Source organism: Muscardinus avellanarius (assembly GCF_963383645.1).
Source record: "Muscardinus avellanarius genome assembly, chromosome: 15".
Taxonomy (NCBI): domain Eukaryota; kingdom Metazoa; phylum Chordata; class Mammalia; order Rodentia; family Gliridae; genus Muscardinus; species Muscardinus avellanarius.
In genome coordinates, this window is record NC_137801.1 from 22,948,000 (window position 1) to 22,974,423 (window position 26,424).

Consider the following 26,424-nt stretch of genomic DNA (forward strand, 5'->3'; position numbering starts at 1 on the left):
CCCCACCCTGCAGCAACTCACAGGCTTGCCACCAAGGTCCTGCCAGAGCAGCCAGCACGGGTCTGGGATTTTTCTCTGGGGGCTCAAAAGCTCCACTTTCCTGGGATGTCACCTGAGCCCCATAGATTTTTAGGACTTGTCAATCACCATTTTTATCAAGTTACTTTCTTGCTGCAGTCAATTACCTGAGCACCCTTCGAAGAACCCAAGTTGGGCTGAACCTGATTGGTAGATACTTAGGCAAATGCGAGACACCTGCTGGGGAGAGAGGATGGATCTGCATAAAATCTCTCAGGGGAGGGGGAGAATTAAGCACAGGAATAGGTGCAAGTATCTGTAATCAAGGCAACAGGGTTCCAAGAAATCAGGGCTGCATGTGGGCTGGAGAAGTCCCAAGGGGGAGGTGAGACTCCTCGAGAGCTATAAAGCCAGTGGAACTAAAATAAACCCAGTGAGAAGAGAGGGTGAGCAAGGGCGGGGCGCAGTGTGTGCACAGAGGTGGAGTGGGGCTCACCCAGGGACTGAGGGGCAGGGAGCCGGCCATCTAGACTGGAGCGCATGCGCAGGTGATGTATGGGGAGGCAAGGACTTGGCTTCAGTGGGATGCTGAAATCCCAACACAGGCCACAAAGAGAGGTGGTCAGAGTGCCTTTGGGCTTACAGACACTTCTAAAATGATTCGATTTACATCCTTAAAGTTAGATCTCTTTTGTTCTACATCTACACAAACCGAATTCCCCCCTTCAACAGAGGTTGAAGGACTGACCTTCAGTCACAGGGCACGTCTCAAATTTAGATTGGCTGTCGTGGATAGGAGGTGTGCAGCCAGGATGGAGATGGGAGGATGTGCTAGTCTCCACCTGGCCTGGGTTCTGGGGTGAGTAGCGGTTCTCCTCTGGCCATTGGACAGGACACTAATGCTTTGACAATGGTGGATTGGGACTTTTCAGACTGTCTCCAATGACTTTCATAATCTCAAAAGACTAGAGGCTGAGTCTGTCTGAAGGTTATGACATTGTTAATCCTAAATCATTCTCAGTAAACCTAGATTGAAGGCAGTAAGGGCAGCTGAAAATACTGGCTTTGCAGACAGGGCAGCCACATATATTTCTAGAAGTTTGTACCTCTGGGCAGAAGAAAACACAAATAATAACCTTTATAATCTCCTTCAAAAAGACAGTGGCAGCCGGGCATGGTGGTGCATGCTCGTAATCCCAGTACTTGGGAGGCTGAGACAGGAAGAATGCAGGTTTGCGGCCAGGCTCAGCTCCTTAGTGAGGCCCTCTGCAACTTAGTGAGACCCTGTTTCAAAATAAAGAATTAAAAAAAGGGCTAGGTGTAGCTTGGAGGTAGAATGCCCCTGGGTTCCATCCCTAGTACTGCAAAAAAAAAAAAAAAAAAAAAAAAAAAGACAGTGGCAGCACTTTGCATCTCACTGATAGCAGTATACAAAATTATTCAGGAAACAAAAACCTGTCTACACAAAAGAGTTAAGATAATCGTCAATTAAGCTGGGCTTGGTGGCGCATGCAGAACTTGGGAGGCTGAGACTGGAAGATCGCAGGTTAACAGCCAGCCTCAGCTACTTAGTGAGGCTCTCCACAACTTAGTGAGACCCTGTTTCAAAAATAAATAAAAAATAGGGCTGCAAGTGTAGCTCAGAGACAGAATGCCTGTGGGTTCGATCCCCAGTGCTGGAAAAAAAATCATTAATTGAAATCACTGAGGTAGGTTAGCAGGACATGGGAAAAAAATGAACAAGCAAACATATTTTGCTTGATGCTTCAAAATCAGGCGGGGAGTTGTCATCCCAGGGAAAGCACACAAGACCGGGGTAAGGAGAACTGCGCTCTGCACACAGCCCTGTTAGCGCCTTACTGAGTGGACTTTGGCACCTGCACCAACCTCCCTGGATCACTGGGTTCCTGAGGAAGTAGTGAATAAGGCAATTTCAGAGTTCTGCCCCCTCAGTCATGCTAGAATTCAGAGACAGATATTCAGAGGACACCCCAGCTGCCCCAGAGATGCTCTGACCTCACTTTCCATTGACGGTGGCTTGTGGCTGCCAAGCACCACACCGACAGAAGGACACCTGTGCTCCTCAGGGCGCTGGCATCCTGAGGCTGGAGCAGCATCCAGGCGTGACTTGGGGTTTTCTGATTCAGCCCCACAGCTGGTGACAGGCAGGGCCTGCTCCCAGTCCCCAGGAGCAGAGGATTTGGTCCAGCATGGGGCAGGGACAGTGTGGGCCTGCTTCTGTCCTCCCCTTTGTGCTCACCAGCACAGCTTGTTTTGCTCTTAGTGGGTGACAGGGCTGACTTTAGGCCTCCCCTTTCTTCCTGGCATGGCTCCTAGGAGCTGGTGGCTTCTCTGAGTTTATAAAAAGGACAAAAGGGCCATAAACTTGTCTCTAGGACTGTTGCGAGGGCATTATGCTTTTCAAAGAGCCCAGGAGTTTAATATGCTTGAGACCTGACCTGAGTTCCACTCCTGCTGGTTAGCCTTGACCCTCCTCCCTGGTGCCCGGGGACACTCCCTCCTTCCCTCCAGAGAGCCCAGTCTCCTCCCGTGTGTATGGCCTTCTGCATGCACAGCACTTTCCTGCTCTTTGATCCTCACAGGGGAAGTCAGCTTTGTTCCCATTTTATAGATAAGGAAGTCAAGATGCAAGACACTAATTGCTTGCTCAAGCTCACCAAATGACTGGCCTTCCTGGAGGAAGTGGGGAGAGTGGACAATTGTTCTCTGGACACAGTATAAGTGGATGAACATCAAGGAGATCTATAAATTGGAGAGCACACGCCGCTTTAGTTTGGCTTGTGCAATCACCCCACGCACTCTGGCAGCAGCTGGGCTAACAAAAGTTGGGTTTCCTTGTAGAATTAGGCTCTTAACCTTGCATTGCCATGAGTGTCGTCTGAGGGACTTTTAAAACCGCACAGGCTCAGCATAACCAGGTTCTGCCAGGCCAAACACATCTGAATCTTTGGAGGTGGGGGGATCCAGGCAGCAGGTGAGGGGTTGAGAGCTGCTGCTTTGGAAGGCGTGTTCCTGAGGCAGAAGCCATGTGACTGTACCTGGCTAAAGCCCGGGCTGGATTGGCCGTTTGCTGGTGCCAGGCCCCAGAGGTCACAGCTCCATGTTCCCTGGATGACTGAGCTCAGTCAAATGAGTTCCTCAGAGCATGCACAGGCACTTTTCTCTTTCATTCCCATCAGGGTGGAAAAATACATGTGTTTTTCCCTTACTGACCTTACCTAGGTGGGAATTTTTCCAGAAGCCCAAAGCCATTCATAGATTTGTGAGCTTGAAAAGTTGCCTTGAGGTCCCGTGACTTAGATTCCATTATGTCACAAGTGCTCTGATAATTTCTCCCACGATGCCTCGAGCTACTGTGTGCTACTGTGTGCAAGAATTTGTCTTCCCATGTAGTTGGTAGGAAGCAGAGAATGTGGTTGGGGCTCACGTCCCTCCTGGAGTCAGTGGGGACAAGACCAAAGAGCCCTAAGTTCCTATCTGGTTTTCAGGTCTGGACAATTCATGTTTAGATTCCAGGCATTGCCCCTTTGAGACACCCCAGGGCTGTTATCATGGGTGATAACATGAATCATCACATTACCAAACCAAAAATGTGGACTTCTGAGCATTTAGCTGGAAATCCCAGAATAGTAAGGCTGCAAGGCTCTGGAAAGATGATCCATGTCAACCACCTCTCTGATACTGAAATTAGAACAACTGTAACCACCAATTACTGCCTTGTATATGTCAGACACGGTGCTGACTGTTTACACACATCTAACCTTCATGTCATGGCTGGGTGTGGTGGCACACATCTGTGATCCCAGTGCTTGGGAGGCTGAGACAGGAGGATCGCAGATTCGAAGCAACTTAGTAATGATCTCTGCAACTTAGCAAGATCCTGTTTCCAACCAACTACATGAGGAAACGGAAGCTTGGAGAAGTCCAGATTAGGGGTGTCCAAGCTTTTCACCTCTGTCTGGTGTATGCACCACGATGATCTCCAGCCTCTGCTTGGATTGGCACCCTGGGCCACCCATTCCTGTTTGGGGGCTTCCAGCTGTTCTACAAGGGCCAACCTGTCTCACTGGTCTGGTCCTGGTTTGGGGGCTACACAGACCAGGGCCAGCCCCCTTGGCATCCAGCCCTGCTGATACTGAAGGAAGTTCTCATAAATATATCTCCTCTTCTTTTTCTGGTCTTCCCTGCTGTGTTAAATATAATGTCTGACTATGTTTTAATGTGCTCTGTCTGTCCTGCGTTCTTCCCCTTTCTTTTTCTCCTTTTCAGTATCTATTTCAATTCTCCTGCCTCATCTTGAGAGGGCTATTGCTCATCACCAGAGGCCTTTGCATAACTTCTTGTCAGTATCAGTCTAGATTGGGGGTTGGTTGGCAAACTATGGCCCCTTGTCAATTCTAGCCTACTGCCTTGTTTTGTATAAGCCAGGAGTGAAAAGTAATTTTTGCATTTTTAGATTCTTTTTTAATTTTTGTGTTTATGTCCAGTCATTCCAGTCCCATTTTATGAAAAGATTCTCATTTCTTTTCTGTCTTGGCCCTTTGCAAAGGGCCAGTTGACTATGCTTATGTGAGTCTATCTGGGCTCTCTCTTCTGCTGTGTTGATCTGTTTTGGTGAGGCCCGGGTCCCTCCAGCTGTTTGACAAGGTCCCAGCGAGAGGAGGACTCCTGCAAGGCAGGAGGACGATGGCTACACTCACATTGACCCTGTTTTGTATTCTGTGTTTTAATTGGATTATTGATCAAGCCGAACAATCTGGGTGGTCTCAGTGAGACATGCTGTTCTTTGCATATGAAGATGTTACAGGAAAAAGGGTATTAAGAAACCTGGGAATTGCTCAGAAATTTATAAAATCCCAAATAGTAAGAATCTGGCTAGTAAAAATGGAAACAATTACAGTTGTTTATAGATGCTGAGTCTTCTGAGGAAAAGCCTGACATGATGCCTGCAAAATTAATTGGGCCAGCTTATATGATTAAAGAGTGTCCATGATTGCCACTTCAGGGAGCCAGAGCTAATCAACACATAGCCCCCACACACCTTTTATAGGAAAATATAGGATGGAGTATGGATAGTAAGGGTTAAAGGAAAATGGGTTTGGGCACAAAAATAGACTTATGAAGAGGTTGGGTAAGCAGGGACCTCCTTGGTGCTTGCTCATAAAGCACAAAAGAATTTTCTTAGTAAACAATATAATTGGCATTATAAAAAATTAGGTGTAGACATTGTATGTTAGAAAAATAAGTTCAATGTGGGTTTGGTGGTTGGGTCAGAATAAGTTAATAGAATACCTAGTGGTTAAAATAGCAGATAAAATTAGCAGTTAATTTTAGAAGTAGAAATAGTAAGTACAGCATTTAGTAGTTACGTTTAGTTAAAGTTTGTTATGGGTGAGCCGGGCGTGGTGGCGCACGCTTGTAATCCCCACGCTTGGGAGACGGAGACAGGAGGATCGCGCAGGTTCGTAGCCAGCCGCGCGCGCTGGCTTAGGAGACCCTGTTTCCAAGTAAAAATGTAAAAATGGGTCTGGGAGTGTAGCCCGGAGGAAGAAGGGCTTCCAGGAACCCCAGTACCACACACACACAAAAAGTTTATTATGGGTGATGGAGAGATCGGCCAGGTGGGGCCCCCCTTTTGGATGTTTTCTGACCAAAGATAAAAAAAAAATAAATTGTACACTTTGTATTTTAAAATATGAAACATAAATGTAAATGACCTGTGCCCTTTACAGATCTTTTATAATCTTTGTGTCCTTTTTAATGGAAAAGCCTCTTGTTTTTTTAACTTTTGGTTTAGCCATGGGTGAATGTGCTCTGCAGCTATTCAGAATCACATTGTTATTTAGGTTAATATTAAATAGAATTGATTTTTGTGGCTAGGCAACCAGAATGAATTGTATGATGTTAGTTTGGATAATTTGGGGTGTTTTTTTTTCCCAACCACAGTATCGGGATATGAGCTCATCAGGGCAGGTGCGTGTTGAGAAATTTGTGTAAAAATATGTTTTGCCAAAAGTTGTTAATACCAAATACTGCCATGTAAAAGCATATAAAAATAAAGCATTGACTCTGAATGGCAGAGTCACGCCTCCGAAAACGGCTCTCATTCCCTCAAAGCGCTGACTCCTCACTCACCTTCGAGAACCCCTGGATTGGCCAGAGCTGGTCTTTGGCTCTGTTTGTGTGTGTTCTTTGCTAATACCATGCTGCCTTGCTTATTGTAACTTTATAGGAAGTCTTGAAGTTGGGTCACTTCAGTTCTCTGGCTTTGTCCTTCTTCAACATTGTATTGGCTATTCTGGGTCTTTTGCCTCTCCTTATAAACTTTAGAATCTGTTTCTTGCTAACCACAAAAGGTTTCTACATTTTTAAATGGTTGTAAAAAAATAAAAAGAAGAGCTGGGCATGGTGGTGCATGCCTGTAATTACAGTACTTGGGAGGCTGAGATAGGAGGATCTCAAGTTCAAGACCAGCCTCAGCAACTTAGCAAAACCCTATTCCAAACACAAAATGGAGGCTAAGGAGTAGAGCTTATAGGTAGAATGCCCCTAGGTTCAATCCCCAGCATCACAATAAAATAAAATAAAGAAAAGCATGTGATGACACCTGAATATTTTCTTTCTTTCTTTCTTTCTTTCTTTCTTTCTTTCTTTCTTTCTTTCTTTCTTTCTTTCTTTCTTTCTTTCTTTCTTTGTGGTACTGGGATTCCTGGGAGCCCTTCTCCCTCCGGGCTACACTCCCAGACCTATTTTATACTTTTTATTTGGAAACAGGGTCTCTTAAGCCAGCGAGGCTGGCTTCAAACCTGCGCAATCCTCCTGTCTCCGCCTCCCAAGCATGGGGATTACAAGCGTGCGCCACCACGCTGGGCTTGATCTACTGTTCTTGCCCCCTCTCAGATAACATGTTTACATGTCTACCTGGGGGTTCTGCGCTATAGGTTACGTCAATGGAAGACAGTGTCCCAAACTGTGATAGCTGGAGGAATGGAATCTGGGCTTTTCTAATACAAAGGACACTACTGGAATGGACACATAAATAGCATAAAAGTCAAATATAGGTGAGGGCTAATTCCAGCTTAGAAAAACTTAAATTATTATTATTAATTATTACTATTGTTTTAGGAGCCACCCAAGTCCATAGTTCTCTTGGAAAGAACACGTTGGAAGTACAGCGATGGCCAGAGGTAAGTGTTCTTCCTGGGGGGAGGTGGGGGAGAGGTGGGGGAGAGGTGGGGGGGGAGGTGGGTTCCCTCCACTGGGCAATTAAAATCTTGAACCAGTTGATGGAGACTGGCACCCCCACTTGAGGCCTTGAGGGGATGGGCTAGATGAGCTGCTTTTACAGGACAGCTGGGCTGCCTGGCAGAGCACAACCGTATCTCCTGGAATTTGGGGTTCACCATCCCTGCAGCCTGAGTGTGTTGTTCCCAGAAGTGTCCAGAAAGTGTTATAAATGGTTTTGTTATCTCTGTGACCTTGAAGCAGATGTTGAGAATTATCTGAAGGCATCTGGGTGAAGTCTTCCCAGAATGTCCACAAGATAAGGGATGAGAGTAAATGCTGTATCTCTTGCTGTAATCAGGAATTCAAGAGAAATTAACTTGTGTATTTTTGTGGTCATGAGATGTGGCCAAGCACTCCATTTACTGCACATTTTTTCCCTGTTGGAGTGTTTCCCCTTCAACTTTTAATTTTTGACAAGATATAGAATCTCCTTTCCTAAAGCCTTCCATGGCATTTCCCAAAGCAGTAGCTGCTCTAGATTCTCCCCAGCAGCACCTGAAGAGGCGCCAGTGGTCTTGAGGACCAGAGGACTGGTCACTGCATCCCTTCTCTGCTCTCAGCATCCCTTCTGGGCTCAGGACAGTCCAGTCTGCTGGGTGCATGAGTCTCCCAGTTTTAAGTTTACCCAGTTTTCAGCAGCAAACAATGCTTCGTGTACATGCTTTTGTGTAAATAATCAAAATAAGCCAGATGTGGTGGCGCTCGCTTGTAATCCCAGCATTTGGGAGGCTGAGACAGGAGGATCACAGTTTGAGGACAGCCTCAGCTACTACTTAGTGAGGTACTTTGCAACTTAGTGAGACCCTGTTTCAAAATAAAGAATAAAAAATAGGGCTGGGGGTATAGCTTGGAGGTAGAATGCCCCTGAATTCCATCCCCCATATTGCAAAAAAATAAAGAAAAATAAAAATAAAAGAGGGAGTGTAGATGGTACAAAATAACATAGAATTTTTAAATTTTTAGTCTAAGTGCACTGGATACCTATAAGCTAACATTTAAACTGTAATTGTACAATTCAGTGGCATTAATTATGTTCACATTCTCCTGCAACCATCACCACTGTCCATGTCCAGAACTTTTTCATCATCCCAAGATTTAACTTTTATTCTCCTTCATCTTCTGCTCTCCCTGTCCACACCACTGTTGTGAAACATCCTTACCTGCTATCTGCTAAAGATCATTGTCAATAAACACTGTACCCTTTGGCCAGGAGAGTTGGGTGGAGGAGACCATGACTATGGACAATTGATGCTTCTGGATTTTGAGACCAGATAGAACAAGTGCCCAGTCATTTCTATACTAAGGGTTCAGAACCTGCAATACTTCCATACATGACAGCTGATGTTTCTGATGTTTGGTTTCAGACCCTGAAGAATTTTCCATTTTCGTGTAACCCAAAGAAGTTAGGATTGAACATGCTTTCTAAATCAGGTATGTGCCCTCTGGCCATGAGCAGGAAAGACCCAGCCAGCATCCCCTCTCCAGCGTGGCCATCAGAGGCTTGCGCCTACTCTCTTGCACCTTGTGGCTATTCAATTCTTCCTCTTCCTCACCCTCAGTCTCTCACACCACCTCTGCTCCTCCCCCCAAGTCACTTCTAGGGAGGCAGAGAGAACAACACATCACTCTGGGGTAAACCAACATGGCCTCATGTGGCTTGCTTGGGTGCGGCGACCTCCTGGTCCTCACCTCCCCATGGGTAGGCATGTCACAGGAGCGGTGAGCTGCAGCTTGGTCACTCAAGGGGCCTCCCCAGTCCTTTAATACGGCCATTCTAGCCATTTCCCCTTATAATGGGCTACGTGGCCTAATACCTGAATATGATGGGTGCTGCTCCTGAGGTGGTCCTCTTTCTAGCTTTACCATATGAAGTGGCTGACAGTCTACTGGCGCTGTGTGTATTTACATTGTGCTGACTTGATCAGGGTTTCCAGCCATGCTTGTTCTTCTGCTCTATAAAGACCTCAGGTGGAAAAAATAAATGGATGCCCTTAATAGGGAACAGCATCTTTAGGTTTACATTTAAATACCCCATAACACAAGCAGGGAGTTGGTCAGTGGTTTCCAGGGAGAGAGTTTCTACAAAGGTTGGTGGTTCAAGTGGGTCAAGCACACTCCCGTGGGTGCCTTTTGCACACAGGCCGTTTCTAGACATTCATAGGCTTCGACTGTGAGGCTCTGGTGACCTTCAAGCTAAAGTTAACCTCTGGCTACTCAGCTGGTTTCTATTTTAATCTGCTGCCCTCTTATTAATGATGGTCCAGAAGTGCAGAGCCATAGGGTAGAGGGAAATGAGAGGCAGACCAAGGGCCAAACGAGAGGGGGAATTGGGCCAGGAGTGACCTTCCATAGGACACCTTCTCGGGGAGCCCAAGCCCAAGGTGTCAGCATGGCCTTCAGAGGAAAGAGGGCCTCTAACCAACATGGCGTACTGAAGCTGCATGGTCTTTAGCTTTGCACACCCATACCAACAGTTTGGACCTCAGGAGCTATGCAGGCTGTGGGCTGTGGGTCCGCTCCACACAGCCCATGTGACATTCTCAGTCGACATCGTGGGGAAGGTGGGTTTGACCTTACCATACGGGGTCTTGTCTTCACAGTCCACTCTCTGAGACCTTCTGACATCAAGCTCGTGGCAGCCATTGGCAACCTGGAGACCGTGAGTATTTAAAGAAGCTTGGGGGGGAAGGAGGGGACGGGAGGGAGGGGACTGTCAGCACCTCCCATCAGTCAGCTGAAGAACCTCCAAATGAGTTCCTGGTGGCTAGGCAGAATATTCCAAATGAGTTCTAGGCAGAATATCCATCTTGGGAGAGAGCGTTATGTGGGTAAAGGAATCCTAAAATCCAGGTGGGTTCTGATTTTTTTTTTCTTTAATCAAATGAATGTCTACCTTTATATCAGGGTGGGGAAACGTTTGGGTCTTTTATTAATAAATGAAATACATAAATCAAGTATCACAGAGAGTTTTAAAACAATCTTTTAAACTTTCTATTTATAAAATGAAGAAAATCTCCTTGCTTTTAAGTTAAAAATACATCAATCTTTATCAATTTTAAACTATTTAAGAATGCCGGGCATGGTGGTGCATGCTTGTAATCCCCGCGCTTGGGAGGCGGAGACAGGAGGATCGCGCTGGTTCGGACCCAGCTGTGCTGGCTTAAGAGACTCTGTTTCCACATAAAAATGTTAAAAAATAGGTCTGGGAGTGTATCCCGTGGAAGTGTATCCCGGAGGTAGAAGGGCTTCCAGGAACCCCAGTACCACCAAAAATAAAAAAATAAAAATAAATAAATAAATAAATAAAATAAAATATTTAAGAATGTAAAATTTTAAAAATATTTTTACAGTCGGGCATGGTGAAGCATGCCTATAATCCCAGTACTTGTGAGGCTGAGACAAGAGGACTACAGGTTCGGGGACAGCTTCAGCAAGTAGTGAAACTGTCTTCAACCTAGAGAGACCTTGTCTCAAAGTAAAAATAAAAGAGGGCTAGGGGTGTAACTCTGAAGTAGAATACAAAAATTTTTTTCTTAATTATGGTAAATATATACATGAAATTTTTCATTTTAACCATTTTTAAGTGTGTATACAGCTCAATGTGTAAAGTGTCCCTCATTATTGTGTAATCTCCAGAATTTGTTTATTTTTTTCTTTTGGTACTGGGGATGGAACCCAGGGATATTCTACCTTCAAGTAACATCTCCAGCCCTATTTTTTATTCTTTATTTTGAAACAAGGTCTCGCTAAGCTGCAGAGGCCTCATTAAGTAGGTGAGGCTGGCCTAAAACCTGTGATGATTCTCCTTTCTCAGCCTCCCAAGTACTAGGATTACAAGCGTGCACCACCATGCCTGGCTTAGAACTTGTTCATCTTGCAAAAATGAGACTGTCCACCCATTAAACAACAACTAATTCTCTCTTTTCTCTGGCTGCTGGCAACCTCCATCCCACTTTCTATTTATCTGAGTGCTCTACAGACCTCAGAAAAGGCAAAATCATATGGTATTTATCTTGTGGCTGGCTTAGTGCACTCAGCACAATGCCCTCATGGGCCAGAATCTCCTTCCTCTTTAATAGTAGATAATATTCTGTCATATGCATATCACCACATTTTGTGTATCCATCTACTCTTCACTGGACATTTGGGTTGCTTACATTTTATGGCTATTGTGAATAATACTGCTATGAACATGGGTTTACAAATGTCTCTTCAGGAACTAGGTTTCTTTTTTTTTTTTTTTGTTATATAACCAGAAGTGAGAATTGCTAGAACATGGAGTAATTCTATTTTTAATTTGGATAGAATTCAGGGGCATTCTCCCTCCAAGAAATACCCCCAGCCCCATTTTTTCTTCTTCTTCTTCTTCTTCTTCTTTTTTTTTTTTTTTGTAGTACTGGGGTTCCTGGAAACCCTTCTACCTCCGATTTACACTCCCAGACCTATTTTTATATTTTTATTTGGAAACAGGGTCTCTTAAGCCAGCGAGGCTGGTTCTGAACCAGTGCGATCCTCCTGTCTCCTCCTCCCAAGCACAGGGATTACAAGTGTGTGCCACCATGCCTGGCTTTGTTCTTTATTTTGATACATGGTCTCACTAAATTTCAAAGGCCCTAAGTAGCTGAGACTGTCTGCAATCCTTGTTTCTCAGCCTCCCAAATGCTGGGATTATAAGCATGCACCAGCATGCCCGGCTTATTTTTAATTTTTTGAAGATCAGCCATTCTATTTTTCATAGTAGTTACACCATTTCATACCCCCAGCAACAACGTGCAGGCATCCAGTTGCGCCACACTCTCAATAATACCTACCTCCTGTTTGTTGTTGTTTAGCAATAGAAGCCATCCTAATGGGTTTGAGGCGGCCTCTCCTTTTGGGTTTTACTTCCATAATAGTTAGCCATATTGAGCATCTTTCATGTGCTTTTTGTCCATCAGTGGTGATGTGTTCTTGATGGCCAGGAAAGCGATGTAAAGAGAGGGAAGAAGGGGCCATGCAGGAAAAGGTGCATCCAGAGAGGAGAGAGTGAGCGCAGAGGGGACCACGGCACCTCCCGAGCTGCCATAGAAATTTCCTTGACCCGAAATGGAAGGTTTATAGTCCACTATACCAAATTCTTTGAGGGTAGAGCCCGAGTCTGTCTTAGCTCTGTGTCCTGGCGTCACAGTACCCGCCATAGGCAGCGAGTGAGTGAGGAGAGACAGCGGGCAGTGGAAGGCAGAATCAAGTCGGAGTTCGAGGGCGTTCGTCCCCTCTCTGTGACTTCCCCTGGCCTCCTGGCCTGCTGGCCTGTCCTTCTCTGCTTCTCTCCTCCTTCCCCCCCGCCGCCCTCCTTCACCCACTTCCTCTGGGACAAGATCTGCTCTCCACCAATTAATTATCAGAAAAAGCAAAATAGTGATCCTAAGACATGCCGTGTCTATATTTGAATCAGCGACCAACACAGAAAAAAAGCTAATAAATGTGTGTGTTTCCAGCTTCTCTTGAGAAATAGTGTCTCTCAGTTGTCGGCCACATTCCCAGCAGCCCACATCAGCTCAGGCTGGCAGACAGTGCCCCATCTGGCTGGGCTGTCCAACATGCCTGCGCCCAGGAGGCCAGAGCTCCTCCCCACCTAACCTATCCTGTATCTGTTCACAACCCTGACTCACACGCTAGTGTGCTTTTTGTTTAACCTGTCACCTCTCCCTGGAGGATCATCTTTTCCAAGTCTCTCTAATTGAAGAGCAAAGGGTTCTGCACTTAGAGGAATTTCATGACAGCCTGCTTTGGTAGAGGACTCAAGAGATGTGCACCAGTTCCATGACCTGGACATCACTTGAGCCTGCTGCAGCATGCTGGGTGTAGGCAATCAGGCAATGTGTTCCCTTCACCACCTCACCTGGCATCCTGTCTCCTAGAAGTTTTGAGAAAGAGAGAGAGAATGTATGTCAAACTGTGAAAATACTACTACTAATAATAACTAATACCTGCTGAGCATATTCCATGTCCCTGGCATGATTCCAAGCATCCCTAGAGGTTGAAAAGAACATGGCACCTGATGGGGGGTGGGGAGGGGTTCTTGTCCCCAACCCCACCATCAGGACTTCTCCAACAGGGAATGTCCTGCATTGTCTAGCATTTTACCAATGGGAAAGTCAGAATCCCAGTTTTTTCATTCAGAAAATATTTATTCAATAATATACATCGAGTCCTTACGACAGGTCAAGCACTCGTCTAGGTCCAAGGAATGGAGCCAGCACAGTAGAGGCAGACACTGGCCCTCGTGGCACTTGCTGACTGGTGAGGGAGACAGACAATAAGCAAAGTCCATTTTAGATTATGCAGGGTCACTGGTAACCAGACTTTAGGGGACATTTAAATTTAAACTTTAAGGACAATATTCACCCCTCTACTGCTCAGACGCCTGACAGACATGTTGCTAGGAAACTGATGTTTTCCCTCCCTACAAAATGAGCAGGGTGGGCTCTGTCCTCCTCTGGATCCAGCGGGTCTCTCTTACGGGCAGGAGGGGTGTTCTGACCATCAGCGTGGAGCCCTGGGAGAGGCTGTGCTGCCTTTTCTGGCTGTTTTGTTAACACCAAGTCTTTTCCAGCTTCCAGACTCTGGGACAGAACACCTGGAAAAGCACAAAAGGTACCTGTCCTGGAACACAGCGAGCCGAAAGGCGCCTTGGATCTCCTCGGATCTAGTCTTCTTGCTTGATTCACAGGGGAAGCCAAGGGCAAGGGAGGATGGGGCCCTGGCTCAAGGCCCCCCTGGGGGCAGGGGACAAAGCAGGGACCAGGACCAGCAGCTGACCTCCCAGCCCAAGACTCCTGGCTTGTGAATCCTGGTGGTTCCTCTGGGTGATGTGGGGAAGGAAAATGGGAAGGGCCCAAAGGCTGGGATCTCTGCCCCTTCTTATTTATGTTGCAGTGCTGGGGATGGAACCCAGGGCCTCTTGCGGGCTCGGTGAGCGCTCTCCCGCTGAGTTACAGGCCAGCCTGGAAGTCCTGCTTCCTTGGAAGCCTCTCTCTTGGGGAACTGTACAGGGTTTGGACCAGGGTCATTTTATACTGTATCCCTTTCTAGCTTTGAGTCAGCTAGAGCCGGGGAGAAGGGTGCAGAGGGAGCTGTTTGCCTCTTTGTTTTGGGCTGCTCTGTTGCCTTTGAATTGTGCCTCTGACATTCAGAATCAGAGCAAGGCTGGGCCACAGGGCCCGGAGGGAAGAGGCTGCAGGGCGTGAGCAGCGCAGCCCAACACCTGCTTCCTCCCTTCTGCCCGCAGGATGGGGGAAAGGCGGCAGCAGACCTGCCTGGCAATGATGACAGGTGAGTCCTGGGCCCTGCTCAGATTCCAGATTATCTCCCATCCTTCTGACACAGCAGTGCTTTTGTTAAATAAAGAGGATGCACTCTGTCTGGCCACCTTACCACCAGAGCTTGGGAAAAGGTGAAAACATCTGAGATGACAGATGAGGGAGTCTGAGGAGGGAAAGTCATGGAATGGAGGTCGTGACAACTGAATGCAAAGGTCTCTGGGCAATGAGAAGCCAGTAGGCATTGGGCTCAGGTTGAGGGACTCCATGAGGGTCTGGAGCCGGGCTGGGGTGGCTGGGCCAGAGTCCTGAGGCTCCTGCTTCTCCAGGGCAGGACTCATGACACCCTCATCTAGGAAAATGTCCTGATCCATTATTCCACCACTCCTGCCCTGGGGGAGGATCCAGGTCTAATTTTCAGTCTACTTAACTTTAATATATTTCTCACTTATAATATAAATATATCACCAGGGGTAAAGAGCAAATGAAGGAAGAAAAAGGCAGCTATAATCCCACTATCCAGAGAGAATTATTATGAACATTTTGGCCTTTCTATATGCCGACGAGCTTATAAATATACTGTCTGTAACCTGGGCTTTTCAATTTAATATGAGAGGTCCCTTCTGACCCTATGAAGTCATCCTAAAACCACAAGTCCCGGGACACCAGTGAGTTCGCCTGGTGAGTAACTTAGTCTCCGATGGCTGGTGCTCACAAATCAAGAACAAGGGACGCCACCTTTCAGGGCGTCATTAGAGTGAGTGACTTAGCGACGCACACGCTGCGGAGCTGACACTCGCTGGAGTGATGAGCAGGTGAGGTAGCTGGCGCCCTGTCAATCCAGCCAGTGAATTTACATGAAGGGCCCATGAATTATTAGGTTCCCGGAAAGGACAGGGATGTACAAGATACCAGCCCCTCCTTCAGAACTCACAGTGCATAGGGAAGGCCGAGGCTGCTGTCCAGCCCTCTGTCACCAGATTGACAAATGAGGGAATACTGCTGGCCACAGGGGATGGGGGGTCCCCGGGAAGAGCCAGAGCATTCCAGGAGAGGTGGCTCACCGTCTTGGTGGCTGTCAAAGCTGTGTTGGGCACTGGCCTTGTTGACCTTTCAGTGGTAAGAAAAACAAAATGAAGTGGTTTCTTTAGGAGATGCCTGGGAAGGCAGGATACAGTTTAGTCCCTGGAGCCACAGATACACCTGCTGCTGTTCTGATTTCTCATCTTGTCTTCATGTTTTCCCTCCCTCACCCTCTGCCACGTCTGGTCGCTTCTCTTGAAGCACACACAGTGGCCAGGAATCCCAGCTGGCCAGAGTGAGCAGAGCAGGCGGGGAGGGCAGACTCTGCTGCAGAAGCCCTCAGAGGCAGGGTTTACCCCAAGCTGCCAGAGACAGGGAGGCAGGGAGAGAGGAGTTGTACCGTGCACCTCTGGACAGCAGAGTCAGCAAAAGGAGCAGTTGTCCCACCTGTCCCAGGAGAACGTGCTCTAGGGACATCCAGGCCAGTGTAAGTGTCTGGTGGGGCTGGCCGGGGCTCAGGCCATCTGTCCTTCAAGGCCAGAACTGTAGAAAGCTCCAAATCTAGCCATGCCCACCATGGCTGTGGTTCACCATGGCCTTTTACAGATGGAAAACTCAGTGTCAGGGGAGGTAAATGGACTTTGCCTAGGTTATGTGTTCAGTAAGTAGCAGAGTCCCTGGGAACCCAGGTGGCCCAGCCCATGGCTCTGTCCTTCTGACCCCAATGCCACCAGGGACCCCTAAGAGAACTTAGTGGAGGCAGAGCAAGAACACAGAAGACAAGATGACCAGCAAATTGATACCAGAATTCTAAGGTCAAGTGTGATCAGAAAGAAGCAATGTGATACAAATACCCTTATTTTTGAAAGCCGTTCTCTCTGAAAAACATAACCAGATGTTCATGTTTTACCACTGATTCTTATAGACTCTGTGAAGAAAGAAGTATTCCACCTCCCCACACACTGTCCCCATCATCTTGAATTGGGCCCGGGTTTTCCAATTTCCCACCACATGTGGGCCTGGGATGCTTCTACCAGCTGGTCAGCAGTGAGAAAAGGAAGCTCATCCATTTGCGTTAAGGATGGGGAAACTGAGTCACGCAGGACATAGGCGGCTGCTCAGGGTCACAGAGCCAAGTGACCAGTCTCCTGTCTTCCAGCCCAGCTCTCCCACCCCTTCCCTGCTGGCTGCCTGTGGAGTTGGCTTCTCTTACAGGGAGACGTTCTCCAGCTGCCTCCTGGATCCTTCTCCCATAAGCCTCCAGGCACCTCTGGATGGGGCAACAAGGAAGGGAGACAGGGAAGCGGGTGCAGATGTCTGCGTCCATGATGTCTCCCTGTTCTGCCCTCTCCTTTCTTGGGAGCAAGACACAGTGTAACTGCTCCTGACAGTGCTATTTTTAGCATCCTCTGGCTGTCAGCTCTGGGACAAGTTCTCTGTGTGCTCCCAGGAGCTTTCCCGCCCTGCTGTCACTCAGGAGACAGGAGGGGGATTGGAAGGCAGCCCAGATAGCTAAAAGCTTTGGTATCCCAGAGCTCTGGTTCAAATCTCAGCGACCGCTGGTCCAGCAGCCTCTGGTCACTGGAGCAGCTTGCTTAGTTTCCTTGTCTCAGAGTCCCCTGCCCTGAATTGGAAATCATGTTGCCATGAGTTCCTTACTGAGGATTAAATGAGAGGTGTGTGGAAGGCACCTCTGGCAGGGGTGTGAGATGCCTACACCGGGCAGATGCCCATCCTTAGCTCCTCCCCTCCAGGGCCTGCTGCAGGGTGACCCTATGGGTCACGACAGGGGCACAGGCTGTGCCTTGTAATAGATCAGTGACCCTGGCACCTCACCCCAGGGGTGGTGACCTCCAGCAGCCAAGGTCAGGGCTCACACCAGCTCTCTTTAGTCCTCTCAGACATCATCAAACGTTTCAGTCCTTCTGTTCTGACGCCCGTGTGCCCTCCTGGGAAGAATGTGGTGCCCCGCGATGCCGCTGAGTAAGTGCCCTTTCTCTCTCCAGGGTTCTGTGTTTCCTGCTGATCTTGGGAGGTTTTGCAGGCTGGCAAAGCCAAAGAAGCTTAAAAATAGAGGTCGTTATTATGCCAAAGCCAGATTGCCTCTCCCATGCTGATCTGTGTGCCTGATGAGTCTTTTTTTTTTAAAAAAATCAGCTCAATCTCCATCCTTCAGAAGCCAAGGGTGGTCCAGTGGAGCCTCAGGCTCAGACTGGCACCTGGGCTGGGGTGAGAGGTGAGCTTCCAGACCCTTAAAAAAATTCTGATGTTTCTTTCTACTCCTTCTACACAGAGACTTGCAGAATCAGGCTAAAGACCTGGTGAGAAGCTTACAAGAGAACCGGGTAAGTCTGTGTAACCCTGGTGTGGATGGGCTGCCTTGGTGGGCTTTAAGGCACTCAAGATGGTGAGTGAGGGTGGTCCTGGCGCAGCCTTTCCATGAACTAGTGCAGCCTGGTGTGGTGGGTGGCGCACACCTGTAACACTAGTATTTGGGAAGCTGAGACAGAAGGATCACAAGTTAAAGACCAGCCCCAGGAACTTAGTGAGATCCAGTTTCAAAATAACAATAAAAAGGGGCTGTGTGTGTTGCCTGGAGGTAGAACAGCCCTGGGTTCAATCCCCAGTAGCAAATCAACCAACCAAACAACAAATGCTCCCCAAATCTTGATCCTCTGAAGATCAGTAGAATAAAGGATCACCTCTTACGTTCAGAATGGTCTTCTATGTGGAAAGTCAGCAGATGGACTACATGGCTTCTCATAGGGAGGAGGTTGGGCTCTAGAGGAGGCTGACTTGATTTTGACTCCTAAGCTTTCCACCTACAGCTGCTCAATGCTGGGCAAGGCCCTTGCCCCCTCTAAGCCTTGCTTTTCCTAATTTTGAAATGAGAATAATAAAACCACCTGCCGCATAGAGGTCACGGGGAACTCAGTGAGGGTCGCATGTGCCTGGCACAGTCAATGCTCAGTAAAATTCTGTAGCTGTTGTTACCATTGTGTTATTATAACCACTGCTGTTATTAATAGTTGCCCTATTAATTTATTTTAGTTCTGGGGATGGAGGCCTGTGTAACAGACATACTAGGTGCCTTGACACCCACTCTTCTAATAGTTCAGATGCTCTTCTCTCAATAACTTATGTGAATTGGCAGTAAGCATCCTCGTGTCTTGTCCTGCCCTTATGCTACAAGAGCAAGGCTTGCACCAAGCTGGCTCTAACCAAGCCTGGACCCCTGAAACCAAGGGAAGCTGCTGTCTCAGCCAGATATGCATAATTAGAGTTTAAGGAAAAAGTGGGGGTGCTCCCAGGCTACGGGGACAGCGGCCGACACAGGAGCTATGCCATGAGTCCTTGGGTTCCCCCTGCAGTAGAACTTTAAAGAACTTTTGGAGTAAGAACAAGGATATAATTATCCTGCAAAGTAGCTGAGAGGCCCTGAATTCAACCCCGCAATTTTACAGATGAGGAGACTGAAGCTCTGGAGTCACGTGGTTGGGTCAGGTTCACAAGGCTAATTAGAGCTGTGATCCGAAGCAGTGAATTCACAGACTAGTGCTCCTCAGCTGCACCGTGCAGCCTCTTTAAAAGCAAGAGCTTGCTTTTTTAATCACAGAAGTAGCATATTCATTACAGAAAGATTAGAAAGGGCGTAAGTGAAAAGGATATTAAAGCCATCCTTAAACCCAAGGATAATTACTGTTGATAACTTGGTATATATTCCCTTCCATATTTTTCTAAGTATGTATGTATAAATAATATATATGTATATCTTCTACAAAACAGGGATGTTGCCAAGTGTAGATACTTTTTGTATCCTGTGTTTCTCAAGGTATTATTTCCCATGACACTAGTTACACCTTTCAGTGTCATTTTAATAGCGACATATTGTTTCATCTTATGAGCATTCGATAATATATACATAATCCCCTATTTTAGACATTTATGTTGTTTCCAGTTTTTATTCTTATGAACAAAGAATCACAGTAGCTAATCTTTTTTTTATATCCTGTTTCATTTAAATACATTTTGGGAAATAAAATGATTGGATCAAAAGGTATGTCCTTTAAAAAATTGTTTTCATATTTTGCCAAATTTCCTTCTAGAACAATTATACCATTTTAGATTCCCCCTGGATACTTCTTTTGACATAAAAAATTTATAAATATAATTGTAAGGGTGAGTGGGTTCATGAAATTGAAAAACTTGCTTGGCTCCAAGTCTTACCACTGTCTTTTATGCAATTAACCCTCAGCAACTTGACTTTCAACATGACTGGAAACTCATCAATGTGTTCTTCAGTAACGCAAGCCAGTGTCACCTGTGTGCTTCTGCTCAACAGGTAAACTGCAGGATGGGAGCAGAGGGCTTGACGTGCAGGGCACAGAGAATCAAATCTGCCTGCTGTCCCTGCCAGGGTGGGGCTGAGGCCACCAGTTTCAGAATTCAGGCAGATGGATGGCTGGGCGGATGGGCAGATGCAGAAAAGCTTGGGATACATACCTGGAGGGTGTCACGTTCGCTTTATTTCATCCATTTGTTAATGGTAGTAAGATATACACATAACATAAAATTGACCAGTTTCACCTAAAAAAAAAAAAAAAGAAAGAAAGAAATATTCTCTGGTAAGAAAGAAAGCAAAAAGAAATATTGAAATGTTATCTTTAAGTCATCAAAAGCTTGGTATCAGACAAATGAAACTGTTCTGTGAGATTATCATTGTTAATTTTGGATAAATTGCTATAAAATTAGATGTCAACCACTAAGCCAAGCATGGAAAGGAGGGATGGGGAGGGAACGGGGTGGGGATGGGGTAGGGGATAATTGGGCGATGTGTGCATGTATATCTACAAAAGTTTTTTTTTATCCCATTATGATGTATGAATACAGTGCACCAATAAAAATAAATAAAAATAAAATAGAACTGGAGGTGTAGCTCAGAGGTAGAGAGAGAGAGAGAGAGAGAGAGAGAGAGAGAGAGAGAGAGAGAGAGAGAGAGAGAGAGAGAGAGGAGAGAGAGACACCAAAAAAAAAAAAGCCAAAGTCCGGTCCATCTATCCGCAGAGAGGATGGAGGACCACGGCGGGCCGCGGCGGGCCATGGTCTCTGCCCTGTGGAGATGAATTTCTAACCAGCCTGCCCGGCGCTCAGCTTTCTAGAATGATTCCGCACTGAGAGTGTGGTTGTGGCCGCCGTGTCCCGAGACCGAGGTTTCTGGAGTTTCCACTCATGGTCTGGGCTGAGATGATCTGATTAAGCCCCACATCTGCTCAGGGTTTGAGGTGGAAGGAAAAGGGAACCAGGGGGCCTTGCACCTCATCGAGCTGACCACATCCTTCAGCTCCAGTTACCGAGGAGGAGAAAGGAGAGTGTGCGGGAGAGGAGAGGATGAAGGAGGAGGAGGAAAAAAAAAAAAGAAAAAAAAAACCCATAAAATTGGCCATCTTAACCATTTTTGTGAATACGGTTTGGTGGTTTTAAATATACTTGTAATGTCATACATTCATGCCCATCAGAGGGACAGTATTTTTTTTAATTTAATGTTTATTTATTCATTTACTTTTTTTTTTTTTGCGGTACTGGGGATGGAACCCAGGGGCATTCTACCTCTGAGCTACACTCACAGCCCTATTTTTTTATTCTTTATTTTTGAAACAGGGTCTCACTGAGTTGCAAAGGGCCTCCTCGCTAAGTAGCTGAGGCTGTCCGCGAACCGCGATCCTCCTGTCTCAGCCTCCCGAATGCTGGGATTACAAGCGTGCGCCACCACGCCCGGCTCATTTACTTATTTTTTACTTGCCGTAACTGAGGAAAACCAACTTCCTAGTTAGTTAAAAAAATCTTTGCACCTCTTCATTCTAATTCATGTAAGTGCCAATTTAGGAAATAAAGCAGGATGCATGTTGGTTGTTGCTGTGGGCCTGGGAGCTCTGTCACGGGAAGTCCACTGTTTACCTAAGGTAAATTGTAGGCAAGGATCTTCCAGGCTCTTTGGCTTTCCCAGGAAGAGGACATGAGACATTTGACTTCATTTATTATTCTTTTAGGTGACAATCTATGACTTGCATCTTTATTGAAGACCAACCAGGTCACAAGTATAAGGGGCGGGGGCTGAGAAACCCGGGCCAGGGCGACATCAGTGACGCACAGGCTCTCCTTTGGGAGTCTAAAGCCCGGTTGTCTCAAGCTCCCTGCCCCTGACACAGTACCAGGCCCTGCCCACTCTCCTCCCAGCCGCCCCCGGGGCACTGCTACGGGCCAGTTTTCTGGAGGTGCCACCCTTTCTGTTCTGTGCCCCTCTCCCGCAACATATACTTTCGCCCCCCACCACGCTCTCCCTGACCTCTGCCCACCATCAGAACATCCTTGCTTTAGTGATGTGGGAGCCTGGGAGAACGATGAGGATGTCTTCCTTCCCGGCCAGCTGCAGGTGGCCAGCGCTCCTGCAGGTATCTTGGGTGTGTATCATGTAGATGAAGGTTACGGTTCCAGTTCAGCCTCTGTTTTCACCGGTGCCAAGTGAAATTCACTTGCCCTGTGTCCTTGCTGCCCCCTCCCCATTTTGGTTATTTTCCATACCAACGTTAATTCATGCATTAAAGCAGCCAAACAGACGTCTAGGCCTGACTGCCTCCCTCTGGGCACCTACTTGTCCATTTGTCCACCCATATGTCATCATATTCACATAGAAATTCACGCTCTTTTTACACGAGGGACATGCTATTGTAGTTGAGGCAAGTCTCTTCGTACTAGCTAGCTTTGGTTTGAGTTTTGCGTCTGCATGAATGTGCATTCATGGACGCTTAGGCTCGTACACGATTTCTTCTCTGTACTCATAACCAAGATCCCTACCTGACTCCTTGGATTCTTGAATGTATTCATCCCTGCATCACTCCCGGGTATCTGACGCACTCCTGTGTCCATGTATTCTGTTTATGCCTTGTTCGCTTTTATTAATTTTAGTTCCACAGCAATATACAAATGCTATTCTTTTTATATAATGAAAACATTACAGCTGAAGTTAAAATACACTGTGGCAACTACCCTGGTTGTCTCTCTTGTTTTCTTTTTTACTTTTAATATTCTTTATTTTATTAACAAATGGTAATTGCATATATTAATGGGGTTCCATGTAATATTCCCACACATGCATACCCTTTCATGCTCTCTTCTCCCCTCCCCACACCTTCCCCAGTCCCTAGTAACCACTTGCAGGTTGATTTTTTCTAAAAAGAAAATTTCACATATAAGAGAGAACATACAGTTCTTGTCTTTCTGTATTTGCCTTAACATGATGTCCTCCAGTTCCGTACATTTTGCTTCAAATGACAGGACTTCATTCTTCTTTGTGGCTAAATAATACTCCACTGGTTGTGTACACCACGTTTTCTTATCTGATCATCTGTTGATGGGCACCTGGGCTCATTCTGGAGCTTCACTATTGTGAATGGTACCACAATAAATATGGGTGTACAAGTTTCTCTTTGTACACTGGTTTTATTTCCTTTGGAAATATACCCAGATGTGGGATAGCTGGATCACCTGGTAGTTGTATTTTTAGTTTTTTGAGGAAACTCTGTACTGTTTGCCCTATGGCTACACTACTTTACATTCCCATCAACAGTGTCTAAGAGTCCCCTTTTTTTCCACATCCTCACTAGAATTTGCTATTTTTTTTTTATAATAGCCATCTAACTGGGGCGGGATGGTATCTCATCATAGTTTGTTTTGCATTTCTCAATGGCTAGTAAGACTTTTTTTCATATATTTCTTAGACATTTGTATTTCTATTTCCAACCTTTTCAAAATACCTATTAATCTTAGCATTATTTCACATGTGTATCTGCTCTTATGTTTTATATAAATACTATTATATTGAATGTTTTTCATTATCCAAGTATTTTCAAAATCTAGTCATGTGGATACACATGGATTGAGTTTATTCCTGCTACTTGAGTACGCCATTGTGTAAGTTGACTACACCTTATTTCATTATTGGCCTATTAATGGCCATAGAGGTGTTGCAAGCTTTTTGCCACTATAACCAATGGTACCATAAGCAATTTGGTTCATTTACTTAAACATATGAAAATATTTTTCTAGATGCCTTGATTTTATCAAGTTGTGGATTTTAATATATCTGTGAGTCAGAAAATCTATTTAAAGTATGGCAACAAAAAGTGTAAAAAAATGAAACTAGGATGGAACAAACTCTAAAGTATTCCAGTTCGTTGTGTGTGGTAAGGGAACTCTTGGCTTGTGGGACTTTTCTTGACTTCCATATGGGTATGTGTCCGAGACTGTGGGCCATGGTCAAGGTGGTTTGAAGACATGTGCTTTAGAGCAATTTTTAAACACAGACTTGCCATCCTCAGATGCGCAGTGGAGTTTCAGTAGGGCCTCCTGGCTCCCTGTAGTGTGGTGAACTCATCTCCATCCCTGCTGGCTTCTGAGAGCCCTGGTCCCTCCTCCAGCAGTTTCAATACTCGTTATCACACTTAATGGCTTTTGTCTATATGTGAAATTTCCTCAAGACTTAGTCATGTTGATAAATCAGGATGGAGTTTATTTACACTTCGAACCTCACACTTTTAATTGCTTGCGAATGTGTGACAAAGTAATCATGCCTCACTTCTGATCTCTGAAGACCTGATCTCCATAAAGTTAGCTCATTGTAGAAAAATTTGCTAGCATCCTCCCAGATTCCCTTTTTGTTTCACTTTTTTTCTCCCATCCCGATTCTCCATTTGCACAAAGACCACCAAGGCATTGGAGCCTAGTTTAAACCCCACCCTCCTCCTATTTCTCCCAGAGCGCCTCTAGGCTCCTGGGTCGGCCTCGCTGGGCCTCCTGGCTCCTCCCCTCCCACCTCTGCAGCCCAGAGCCACCCTGGCTGCCCAGCCTTCCCTGGGTCTTTGACCCAGCGTCCTCTCAAGCTATCCCTGTGCTATGGCTCAACATCCCGCTTAAAAGTCTTTATTCTGCATGCTGATAGTCCTCAGACACATTTCAGGAACGATTTCTCCCTTAGTAGTATCTAAAGGTTATGTGAAGAATCCCAGAGACCCCTGGAGGTGTTGAAAAGTGGGCTCCGGGCCCCACTGTCTCCTTGCCTTCACCTGTCTATCTTGTGTTGAGTGTTTTCTGAGAGTTTCTGAGATAAAAGAATTTTATCTTTAAGAACAGATGTTAAACTACTGTCCAGCCCTAGGGCTTGGTATATTTTTCCCTTGAGAACTTTAGGCTCCTTCAGTGAGAATTAGACAAGGGCTTGTGTTCCCATTTGCTCTTTCGGGAGTTCTTAAGACCAAAGTCCTGAGGGAATGAATTCAGGAACTATTCCCTGGGCAGGAGCAAAGTCTCGTCTTGAGAGGTGAGTGGCAGCCCTGCTCATAGCAGAGACAAAGGGTACTTTTAGGGTCTGGGCGCTTGTTCACTGTACTGTAGTTAAAGCCTAGTTTTATTAATGAGTAAGTTTTTAAAAAATCAAAAGAAAAAATCAGATACAGGGCAAAAAAACATACGCATGTATGCATTGCAAATGCTCTTAGCAAGAGGGAGCAGTGTTTTAAGGGCACTCTGGCCTTGTGGTTCAACAAACCTAAAAGTGATCTTATCTTTTAACTCTGTAATCATTTTTCTTGGACTAAATCTCAAGGAAACAATTTAATACAAAAAGTTAAGTCTGATCTCAGGCACATGTCTGATGATAGACGATCTTCTGAATCTAGGGGTGGGGGAGATAGAAATGAAAGTATACAACTTCATGGAAGAGAAATAAGATTTTTTTCCTGACTTTGGACTCAAGGAATTTATATGTGACCTTCGAGAAGAGGGACACTCTAAAGGAACACAATATCTTTCGCTAAAAAACAGGGATAGTTGGCAACCCAAGCAAGAACCATTCAGCGAGGACATTTCTAGACTGAGTTCCCTGGGGCTCTGCAGGAGGAAAGTGAGGTGCCTAAGATCATGCTTAGGAAGAGCCTCAGAAAGAAATGAGAAAGAAAGAAAGAAGGCTTTACCACTAGCCCTGCAACAGACCTGGCTGAACAGACCTCTGGGGCAACCTCGAACTGAAGCAGGGACAGACGGGACAGACAGGGATGTTGCGCACCCTTCCCGGCTGCCTTCTGTGCAGCCCCCACCTGGTGAGCAGCAGCTGTCTCTGGGGTCCTTGCCTGCGCCACCCCCAGGAGATGGAGTCGCTCCTCAGCCTCCTGTCTCCTAAGTTGCCTCGGGGGACAGCCAGTGTGCCTGGAGCTTAGGAGTTTGTCTTCTTGTACATTTTATTTATTTATTTTTCACACGGAAAAGAGAAGGTGGGTCAACTTTCGAGGTAGTTTTATTTTTATTAACTGCATGGAAGAAGAGGGCTGTGTGTGTTGGGTCAGTAGCCGAGGTGTTGATATATTCAGCTAATAGAGCCCTGTCATTTTCATTTCTCTCTCTCTCTCTCTCTCTCTCTCTCTCTCTCTCTCTCTCTCTCTCTCTCTCTCTCTCTCTCTCTTCCCCCAGGAAACCTTTCTTTTATTGGGAGAGAGAGAGCTGACAAAATAATACAGATCGAACATCCCCAATCTGATATCCAAGATGCTCCCAAATCCAACACTTGAGCATTATGGATTTGGGGTTAGGGATACTCACTTGGTAAAGTCTATGCAAATATTCCCTAATCTGGAAAGCTCTGAAATCTGGACACTTCTGATCCCAAGCATTTCAGTGGAGAGACACCCCTGCACACCATAGAAGTTGGAGGCCCCTATCTGGAGCT

General features: G+C 46.1%; 1 protein-coding gene across 1 annotated transcript in view; it reads left to right on the plus strand.

Moving 5' to 3' along the window:
• LOC308273938 (phospholipase B1, membrane-associated-like) overlaps positions 1-26,424 on the plus strand; it is a gene marked incomplete at both ends in the record, with an annotated part of 181,166 nt that overhangs the window by 9,807 nt on the left and 144,935 nt on the right. The window contains 7 exons of the mRNA XM_080711345.1: positions 8,691-8,757; positions 9,927-9,985; positions 13,922-13,962; positions 14,597-14,640; positions 17,552-17,633; positions 17,944-17,995; positions 19,906-19,992. Of these exons, the coding sequence (XP_080567471.1) occupies positions 8,691-8,757; positions 9,927-9,985; positions 13,922-13,962; positions 14,597-14,640; positions 17,552-17,633; positions 17,944-17,995; positions 19,906-19,992 (432 nt within the window). The remainder of the gene's footprint in view (positions 1-8,690; positions 8,758-9,926; positions 9,986-13,921; positions 13,963-14,596; positions 14,641-17,551; positions 17,634-17,943; positions 17,996-19,905; positions 19,993-26,424) is intronic.